The sequence below is a fragment of the Lepisosteus oculatus genome, chromosome 2 (genome assembly GCF_040954835.1).
Source record: "Lepisosteus oculatus isolate fLepOcu1 chromosome 2, fLepOcu1.hap2, whole genome shotgun sequence".
NCBI lineage: Eukaryota > Metazoa > Chordata > Actinopteri > Semionotiformes > Lepisosteidae > Lepisosteus > Lepisosteus oculatus.
Genome location: NC_090697.1, coordinates 65,003,722 through 65,014,518, shown reverse-complemented (window position 1 = coordinate 65,014,518; position 10,797 = coordinate 65,003,722). Strand labels below are relative to the sequence as shown.

General features: G+C 43.8%; 1 protein-coding gene across 2 annotated transcripts in view; it reads left to right on the top strand.

The window, feature by feature from the left end:
* dock5 (dedicator of cytokinesis 5) overlaps positions 1–10,797 on the top strand; it is a 76,229-nt gene continuing 65,432 nt past the window's right edge. For both annotated transcript variants that reach the window (XM_015343035.2, XM_015343028.2), the window contains exon 1: positions 1–152. In XM_015343035.2, the coding sequence (XP_015198521.1) occupies positions 110–152 (43 nt within the window). In that variant the 5' untranslated portion in view covers positions 1–109. The remainder of the gene's footprint in view (positions 153–10,797) is intronic.

Here is a 10,797-nt window from a genome sequence, read left to right as displayed (position 1 = left end):
GGGTTAGTCATCATGGCGGAACTGTAATGTCCTGGGCGAGAAACTTGTACCCTCCAGTTGGAGTTCATTTATTTTATTTATTCATGAATTTTCCCGTCTTTTCCCTGAAATGACTCGCTGGATTCCCACCAAGAAAGAGAAATACGGAGTTGGTAAGCGACGAGTTTGTTTCACGTTTGCCGTGCCCTGTGTTCCGCGAAGATTTGCAACTTGGCAAATGCATAACCTACAGTACCTGTCCCGGCTCATTTACGGCACTGTAAGAGCTTCTGTGTCTAAAGTTTTGAAGTGAAGTTTTAAAGTATTATCTGTGTGTCTGGAATACGAGTGCATATTTAAATGCGTGCTCGTCCGCTTGCTTTGCTGTGGCGATATACGAGCTAGGTAAATAAGGGGGGTTCCACCTTGGAAGAATTTCTTCTGGTTGGCATTTCCACCTACCGGCGTATGTGGTTGGGATTTACTTGAAAACTGACGTTAAGTGTTTAAATTAGTATCTCTGTACTTGGCAGTGCTCGCTGTCTCTACACATTATGTACAGTGAGTCCCATTTGTTGGGAAGACCTGTACTCCCACAGTTAGCGTGCTCAAAACATACTGCCTGCACGGTACACGTAAAACTGTCTGTTCGGAGCGACTTTTTTAAAGCGCACCTCAACTTTCCAGTTTACTGTCCCAAATGTATGACAGGGGAGCAGAGATACGGTACTGTCAAAGGTGCTGAGGCTAGGAAAGTGAACTTTTGACTTATTCTGCGGAGCCTGAAGTATGAAACCCAAGTTTCGCGTTGCGCCGCCGAAGAACTGTGCCGAAACGTTTGGTGGATTTCATTCCCTAACAACTTCAGTCCGGAGGGGCAGCATTGATTGTGCACCGGAGTGGGAATTCAGTGGGAAAGTGATGTTAGGAATTTGCACGGGATTCCAATGTAAGTAAAAACACTCCAGGCGTTATTCCAGTTCGGGCTGTTGTTGGTATACCGCGGTCGGCTACCCAGTCATTCGGCTCTGGGCTGCGGGCCACGGCAGCTGTTGGGGATTCTCTGCAATTTCCGGGGAGTGAAGGTGGAAAATCAAAGCCATTTCGTATCGCTTACTTTATCAGTCTCGGCACTTATTTAATTAGGTGTTCGCGTAAGGAAGAATGCAAGAAGAAAAATGAATGGACCTTTATCTCCACTCCCACAGATCATCCAGTAGAAATTGACTACAGGACTGGCATAATTAAAGGCTTTATACGTTTTCGACCTCACCTGAACTAGGGAATTGAACCCATGTATATAACAACTAATAGATCGCCAGGCACGCCTCAGAGTGATATATTCTGTTGTAGAAATGACGAATAATTGGTGCTTTGATGTTTTTCATTACAAAATACATTCTTAATAAAAACGATGCAAGAACCGACAGGATGAGATCCTCCAACCGGTTACTAGTAAACAAGAGTTAGAGGATTTCACATCATTTGCTACGTTCTTATAATCCGCATTTATCATTAAAAAGGACCAAAGAAATACCAAGGAAACCGTGTTTTAACAACTCCCCTTAACGTCCATTTCGACAATAAACGTTTAGGTAAGGTTATTTTAGAGATCTGATTGCTATTTCTTCATATTATTTTAATGAGTTTATGTCTGCTACTGTTCAGCCGTGGCGTCTTACTGCCAGATCCCTTAAATAATAGGTAAAAAAAGCGCTTTTGCAGTTCCCAAGTTGTAATTAACTTAACACCTGTGGAGCTCGCAATGGGCTACATTTTGGCGTTCCACCAACCCTCAAAACCAATAGCCACGCATACTTGAGGAGAAACTCTTCATGGTAAGAGTGTTTTCTTTCAGCCCCCCACAGCTCTCCTAAGTGTCCGCGCCAGTTCAAAAACACAAAAACAGAACTGCACTGCGTGCTCTTCCCTTGCAAGGCTGAAAAGCAGAACGGTAGTTTTGCATACGCTGTATTTATAGCGACTGTAGTGTTATTTATTGCGAATGATCGTTTTTTTTATTTAGCCTGCCTTGCACATTTCTTAATTCACTTTTTGTTTTCACACTCTGGTCCTGCTTTATTATTTTATGTCACGTTAACAAGTTAATATAGTGGCTTTGCAGCTTATGCAGTTCCTAGCTCTGGTCCGCAGGAGCGCCTCCACTGCTGGCCTTGGTTCTTGCTGAGCTTGCCAGTTACTTAATTGAACTGGTAACCCAGTTAAGGAACTCCCTTTAATTGATCTCAGCTCTGAAACGAGATCGAGCTAGTCCGTTTTCTAGGTAGCTTTGAAATCTCCTGTGTTTGTGTAGTTGAAAACCCCTTTGTTTACTCCGTTTTATTTCTGCAGTATATTTATTCATGTCAAATTTCAGTTATTTACCTCATGTAAACAGAGTTGAGTGGTGGGGCGGGAGGGTGACAGCAACTGGGTCTGCGTAGGCACTCTTTCAATCTGGGTGGTCCGAAATTGGTTCTGGAGGGCAGGTGTGCCTGTAGGGATTCATTCCAGCTCTGCTCTTAATGAACTAAATTACGTTCTCCTTGGTTTAATTGCATCCATTTACCAGTTTTCCCCTGTACTTCGGATGCTTCTGCTGCTTTGAAAAAACCTAGAGAAGCTGCAGACGCACCTTGCTTTAATACAGAGCAGCAGTCTCAGTGCCTGGTTCTGTGGTTTTGGAGAGTCCCAGCCCTACAGGGACACATTGATGTCTTGTTTTTTTTCCTTTGAAACTTGAGACAGTGGGCAAAGATGACATTAATGTTAGGAAATTTGGGGTCTCCTGAGCTACACCTGTGAAGGCTTTCCCTGAGTACAAGTTGAGCTCTGTAGTTGCAGGTTCGAGCCTGGCGTATGTTACTGAAGGAACTGGGATTCCCCCAATGGGTCAACAAGTAAGCCTGCCTTAAAATGTCTTTCTGTCCCTTCCCTTAGTAAAAAACAACAACCTCAAGATGAGCCCATTAATGATGAGGTGTTCATTTGTTGTTTTCCGACAGCAAAGGATGTGTTAAAGAAAGGCAATTCAGATTAGCTGTCGGAGCCTACATCAGGCTCAGTGTGGAATGAGCACTATTTTAATTAAGTCTCACTTCAAAGCAATGCTGGGTTTAAAGTCCTTCCTTTTAATTTCCCACTGGATGCATTTCAGAAAGTCTTTACTGCAAGCTGCCAATACCAGGCAAGGCTTTCTGCTTAACCTATTGATCTGGTAGCCATCGAAACTATTAACTTGCTGTTATTCATTTGCTCTTGGTTTGTCTACCTGTATTCTTCAATTGTGCATTTCATCTCCATTAAGTAAATTAAACTCCCAGCTTTCATAAGAGTACTCTTGCAGACAAGGGGTGATGTTGGGGAGTGATTCTCTTATCCTCCAATTAGGGCTGTGCTGCCGGTGACATGTTTAAATGTCACTGACTCAAACGTCAGTGAAGCTGACCCCCCTACAAACATCACAGATTCCCAATGTATTTGTATGTGTGGGCGGGCCTATCATTCCACATTCTCCCCATGTGCGGTCACAGGGTTCATGGACACAAGCTGAGACTTGAAAAGCCCACAACTGTCTATTCCAGATCGGATAGGTATAGTAGGTGATTCTAAATGGAAAACAAAATCTCTAATTAAGGCAGTGAATAGTTAATTTAAGTAAGAGCTTGGTTGAAATGAAAACTGCAACACCCTTAAGTTTAGAGGTGTCCAGCTCCAGTCCCAGAGATCCACATTCCTGCTGGTGTCCGGTTTGTCTCATCTTAGTTGTTTAAGACACAGCCGACTGAACAAGTAATTAGTTCAAGTAAGAAGCCGAGTAAGAAGTAAGAAGCCAGATCGGATGAAAACTGAAACCACCTGATGGTCACAAACACTTCAGTGTTTTTGTTCTGGTCAGTTAGGCCTGTGTTGGCCAGCTGCAGACCTTAAGGTTTTCTTTTCATCAGTTGGCTGCTTTACTCCCAGGTCTTTTTAAACCATTGAGGCGATAAAAGAACTAGGCAATCAGCTGGATTTTGCTGACTTCTTCAGATGCAGGATAGAAGACTGCAGTCGTGCTCGTGGATGTCTGATATTTTGGGGTGTCAGATCCTGGGTCTGGTGGGCTGTGGTGTTCTCTTACTTCCGTTGTACTCCCAAGCATGCTTCGCACATAATTAAAAATATTTCATTTTCCACCCCATGGACCTTTGCATTTTCGGATTTTTGTAAAAGGTGTGCTGAGTTCAAAGAACAGGATATCCAAGATATCCCGAAGCCTGCAGTGATGTGTTTTAATAGATTCATTTAATAATTCGGGCTATTTAGGTCAATTAAAAATCCAAATCAGAGCCTGAATTAAATCGAGATTCATCAATGAAAAATTCTAAGCCCTGTATCTGGTTGCAGTTTTTGTTATTGCAGCAGTTATCCAGCATGTTTCAGGAGATTTCATGCAAAATAAGACACTGGGGGTGTAACTACTAAATTTTGTAGTTAGGTGGAAATTTTGGTTCAGTCCTGAACTTTGATCACTGAATGTGCTGGGCCTCCACAGGTAGCAAGAACAACTTGAACAGGATGCTTCATGCATTCTGCAAGACGTTCAGACGTCTGCAGTCTGCTCCCATCCCGTTAATCTAATGGGATTGCTTGTAGTTGAAATTGTGATGAGGGTAACATTGTTTGGGATTTAACTACATGTTCCAGCTGTAACACTGGATCTCAGTAGGACTGAGATCTGACCAGGCAAGGTGATGTAGGGCTGTATTATTTTTCTTAGACTACAGTGATGACTTGCTGAGGGAGTCTATTTTGACTGAGGCTTCAGGTTGTGCCTGTGCAGTGGGTGTGGTGTAAATGTGGTGTGGACTGTTACAAATCCCTCATAATTGTGAGGAGGAGAGGGAGCAAGGGAATGTGTTGTTCAGTGTGCCAGTAACATACCAGATCTGCTTTGTGCATGCCAGTGTACACAATTTCATCCCAAAAATGTAACTTCTTTTAACAAGGAAAAAAATAGCAATCCATTTTGTACTCCATGTCTACTCCACGCAGGTTTATTTGTAGAACAAAAACACAAAAAGCATGTTTTCCTCAGTCTTGAGTACTAGACCTTTTTGGTTGATGCCAAAACATATAAGAAAAAATGTGTTTGAAATGGAAGAACAAGCATGGTTCTCTGAGTGGAGGTTGTGTGCTGTGTGAATGGGGTTCTGCATTGTCCTACCCCACAGTACTGCAGAGCAGAACAGGTTTGTGACCATTGAGAAGGACTGTTAATGTGGCGATGTCTCAGACAACAAGAGCAGCTCTGTTTTCGGTGTCTGAGTGTGAGGTGATTTGTTATCTGTGGCACAGACGGGGCCTAGCCTTTCCCGTCTCATCCCGCTGTTGCCTGGTCTCGCTAAGCAGTGCCTCACAGGGCCGTGTGGAATGTGTGTGCACTGTAGATGTGTCATGGTCAGGTATTCACAATCCGTGGCTGAGACCTGTAATTTTCCCCGCTTCGCTGGGATTGTGTCACCTTAGTGAGTAGGTACTGAACTGCCTCCACATTTGTTTTCCGCGTGTCTGAGTTTGTGGATTTGTTTGTCTATCTTGGCTTCCTTTAAAGTGTACGTTCTGCATTTGTGGAGAAAGAGAAGTCTCATAAGCCTGCAGTTTTGGGGATGTGAGCCAGGGCTGAATTGCTTCCTCCTTGTAACCTGATCTCATCAGATGTCTGAAGCTAAGCGAGAGTGGGCCCGGTCAGTACTAAGATAACCATGGTGCTGGTGGACCAGTAGGTGGCGCTCGTCTTATTACGACATGACTTCCAAACTAGTTCCCCACTGTGGCGACACAGAACACTGTACTGTAGAGGGTGTGATCTTTCAGGTGAGATGTTAAACTGAGATCCTGCCTGTGTGGTCATTAAAGATACCCCCTCCCCCCTCCCCCATCTTAGAGTAGGGGCATCCTGGCTAAATTCCACTTTGATTCCATGTTCAGACTTAAAACCCACTCCTGATCTGCTGGTAGTGCACTTCGCTGGTGCCTGTGTGCTGTGCTTTGGTATCCACTGGGATGAAAAACGCTGCACAAATAAAAGGAATTGCTACAAATATTGATAATTGATCAAGTCTTGAGCCTCCTTTCTCATTGACAGCTGGTGAGTTTTCCCTTTCCTTCCTGCTTGTAAGTAAGTTTTGAGCTTTATGTTAGTGGTCCAGTGTTCCAGCTAAAATGGTTCCTTGTTATATGTACAATATATTGGAACCAGTCCACAGAAGGACAACTCATCAGACTTCAGAATGAACAATGAAACAGGAACCAAAGGACACAAGTGAAAACTGCTAGGAAGCCCTTTAGAGAATAGGAGGCACATACAGTATGTATTCAAAGAGTTGTGGGAGCATGGAACAAGTTACAGTATCTAGCCATGCTGTTGAAGCTGATACACTGCATTTCTATGGGCTGGTGAGATCCTTGGGACAGTTAACTCTTTTAACAGTGGCATCCTTTCATCTAAAATCTTAATGTTCTTTTGTTGTTGCTTGCGAGATCCTGGTTCAAGCTCCCACTTGACCTTGCACTACTGAGTTGCTGTGTTGAACCTTAAGCATGTTACTGATCCTGCTTGCTCATTATCCCTGTGGAGAGACATCAGACTAAGGCTCTCTAATGTGCTTTTTATATTTTTTCTGCAGTTGTATCTGCTTGAAATACATGTGTATATACTGTATATGTGTGTGTGTTTGTACTTTGATACACCCAGGGGTGGAGTACCATAGCAGTGAGCTTCTAATAGGCAGGTCTTGCGAAAACAGGCACAGATGCAGCAGCCACAATGTTAAAAAAACAGCACTCTTTATTAGACAGTCGGGGGAAGACAAAATGCAAACAAAGCTAAGCTCCTTTTTAAGCTCTATCTACACTCCTTCATTGTACCCTCTCAAAATAGTATAGTTGGAGAGCTAAACTGCTTTCTGGCTTCAAAGCCAAACATCTCAATAGATTCCAAGAACTGCTCCCAAAACCTCCCACAGTCTAGAGCTCTGCAGTTTCCCTGCGGCGGGCTGTCAAGATTCTTCTTTTCCATCTCTCTCTGGTGGAACGCTGCCCCAGGGGTGATGTAGATCGACCATGGAAGCCAGCATGTCTTGGTTCTCAAATGTCACCTGGCCAGTTGACTTCCTTCAATTGGTCAGGTGACAGAGGATGGCAGATCATTCCCCAGTGCTTCCCGGTGGTTCAGACAGGAGCCTCCATTGTGTCTGAACCTACTGCCCCCTTACAGTGGGTTGCTGTTAGATACATAACTGATAATTGAGTTATTGTAAGGAAACTGAAAATCTGTTTTATAACAGGTCCTCTGACCTTTTAGTGGTTAAACCAGTCATGGCTAAATTATTATTATGCTGATTAACATCTCTTATCAACAAGGTTGGTGTGAAAGTCACAGGCTAGTAGTATGTGAGGTCAGCATTCAAAGCAGTGCAATCTGTACACCTGTGACATGTGCTTTGCAGCAGGTGTAGGATTCTGCCCCATTCCTCTCTCAGTCTGGACCAGCATCTCTCTACTCACTTGGACACCTCATGGCATATAAACTGACCCACCAAACCTCCAGTGGGGACCTCCTATGGAATTTCAGCCACCTGGAACACCTATCACCGGCTGGTCTTGCATGAAAGCCATTGTTACATGAGGTGCACGAGGACGTGGCGTTTTCACATCAGGATGAGCCTGCAGGGAGAGCAGCAAGGGAGGTTCCAGGACTTGATCAAGGTAGCGTCATACATTCAGATCACCCATAAGTTCTGAAGCGTCTAGCTAGTGCTGCCAAAGCATTGCACTTGGCCCTCTCCCTTGATGTAGGCATGGTTCTCCTAGATGGTGAGTGACAGCGCTCTTAGTCCAGCCTCCAACATAGTGAAGTTATGTTTCAAGTAACAAAGAAGTGGTTCTGTTGATAAGAGAAACATATAGGTTCCTTTCTGTCATTCTTGATTTTCAAATCAATGACTAATTTCCCTCATTGAATATATTCGCTGTCAGTCATGGATGATCAATGAATCGAAATCCCTTCATCCATATTCTAACTGTTTTATCCAATTTAGGCTCAAGGGGGGGAGTTGGAGCCTGTCTTGGAAAGCAATGGCATAACACAAGATACACCCTGGACTGGATGCCAGTTTACCCCAGGGCACACAGACACACACTCACTCACACCATGGCCACTTTTCCTAGCAGCCAATTACCCGGACAGTATGTCTTTGGACTGTGAGAGGATACTGGAGCACCCCGAGGAAACCCACATGAACATGGAGAGAACATACAAACTTCATGCAAATAGCCAGGGCCCAGGGCCCCTGCACAATGAGACATCAGTGCTAACCACTGCTCCACCATGCCACCCCATGAATCAAAATCAGAATGAATAAAAAATGATTGACCAAATACATTTAATTATTATCCAACTTCCTTTTCTGTTTCCATGAATTTTCCCAATAGTTTGTACTGTATTTCCAATTTTTGTACTGTATTTGGAAAGTACAGGGCTCCTGGGTTTGCCGACTCCATGGGGTCCAGAATTAGTCGAGGACAGTCTGTTGTCAGCACAAAGTTGTGAAGGATGAACATGACTGATTTGGAGCTTGTCCTCCAGTTTCATCTAGGAGTGGTTTTACTTTGTGTTATGTGGTACACAAAGCCGGTCAAGGTGGAGTCCCATGGCAGGAGTAGGCTGACTACAAGTTCTCACATTTTGGTTGAGGAGTGGGTAGCCTTGCAGTTAGGGTTGGTGGGTTTCTGTCCAGGCCTTGTCTTCTCTCTTGAAGTTATAACATGAAAAACTGTTGTGTTTTGGCTAGGTGGTCCATCCACTGGTTTGAAAACTTGAGACCATTTAGAGGCAGTTGTTCATTGTTCAGCCCCTAGTCTCTGCGAATGTTTCTGGGGAAAAAAAAGTGGCAGTGAAATGTCTGTTATTTTAAATGTTACATCTGGCTCTGTTTTCTTCAGTGCTGTTTCCCTAGCAACAGCAGCCTGTGACACAGCCCTGGTCCGTCCGACCTGAAAACTTTCCGTTTCTGAGTCTCAACACAGGCATGGGGGGGACTGTAAGGAATGGGGCATTAGGGATTTTATTTTGGAGGGCGCTGTTGTGTCTACTTTATTTCAGATGTTCCTGTATATAATGCATACAGCATACAATATTATGCACTGCATACCTAGTATTTCAAACCATAGAGGCGGATTTTTGTTAAGAAGTCACAGTAGGCCCATATTACATTTGACTGTTATTGCCTAGAAAAACATCAACAGAATTCGCAGCTAAATCGTGAGAGCAATAGACAGTGCAATAGCAATAGGCAGTGCATGATGGAAACCGCAAAATCCACAGCACCCTTTTTTTATGAAGGGGTCCTCAAATTGTTTAACCCCCCTTTTGCATTCGAGCTGCGGCCTTTGCTCTGAGACACACAAGCAGGCTGAGGTGGCCTGGGTTTGGGGGGCCATCACGCCTCTATTTCGACGTGATGGTTATTATGTACTGTGAGCCATTATGGCTGACTCTCTCTCATTTCCAGTGCCGGGCTGGGCACAATCCGTGCTGTGTCAGTTCATGAAGAGTCTATTGTGTGGTCAACAGAGCCCGGCAGAGTGCTGTCATTCTTTTTTTTGTGACGTTAATGAGTCCATTGTGTGAAAAAGCACTCGTTTTTTTTATTGGGTTTTCTGCGTCAATGAAAGCGCTCAAGAGGAGAAGGCAGGCCGCACGCACCCTGCTCCCTGTTCCTTTTTTCTTGTTATCAGCCGGCATCTTGCCTTTCCTTTGCAGGTATCGGAGGTTGCAGGTGTCCTGGTATCCTGAGCCAAGCTGTGCCCCGTAGTTAATTAATCAACAAAAGGACTCGTATTCATTACTAGTCGGGCTTGTTTAAGAAATATGACCATGGATTCTAATTATTTGTGTCTTTGATGTTGCAGGTAGGCATTCTTGGAGATACTCTGCATTTCTTTGGTTCTTGTTTCAGCCTTGTCTGTTGGCGGTAGACCATAGTGCATTCTAAACCAAAATCACACCTAAGGGTCTCATCCAAGTTTTGACACTTGATAGTGAAGAGTCATAGGAAATTTACAGACGGATTAGAAAACAAGACTCCGTATAGCATTTACCATGCACTGAAAATGGATTCAGGCTGTGCGGTGACCGGGCTGTTTGAGTGTATTGTGTGATAGTCTTGGGTGATTGCTTCCATTTTGGGAACTGTATGCTTCCTTGTGTGTTCGTTTTATGTTGTTTTTTTAAGAAACGTGTTTTGTGGCTCTTGAGGTATGTTTCTCATGGTTTGGTGATGCTGATAACAGAACCTCTTGCTTTCTGTACAACTATGTAATCGTCTCTATCTGGTATCAGAACATGGCGTGGAGAAACAATTTATTTTGGCATTACACATGTAAACTGTAAATAAGCCCTAGTGTTTCAGAACATAAGAAAGCTTACAAATGAGAGCTGCAGTGTAGCTTATGTAGTGTTTAGTACCTAATTGATCCAGTGATCACATCTTGTCATTTCATGAAGGAAGCCGTCAGCCTCAAAGACATGGCTGGGCAGGTTGTTCCATGCTCCCACAACCCTCGGTGTAAACAAGTGCTTCCTCTTCTCTGTTTTAAAGGCACTTCCCCTTAGTTCCACCTGGACTGAATTGTCAGTGCCTTTGAGGATTAACAGTACTTGAATCTGTCCTCTGTGCAGGACTAAAAAGTTTAAGTTCTTTTAGCCTGTCAGTGTAGAACTCTCCTTTGTGACTGGGAATTATTGAATTAGCCCCGTTCCTCATGTATTAT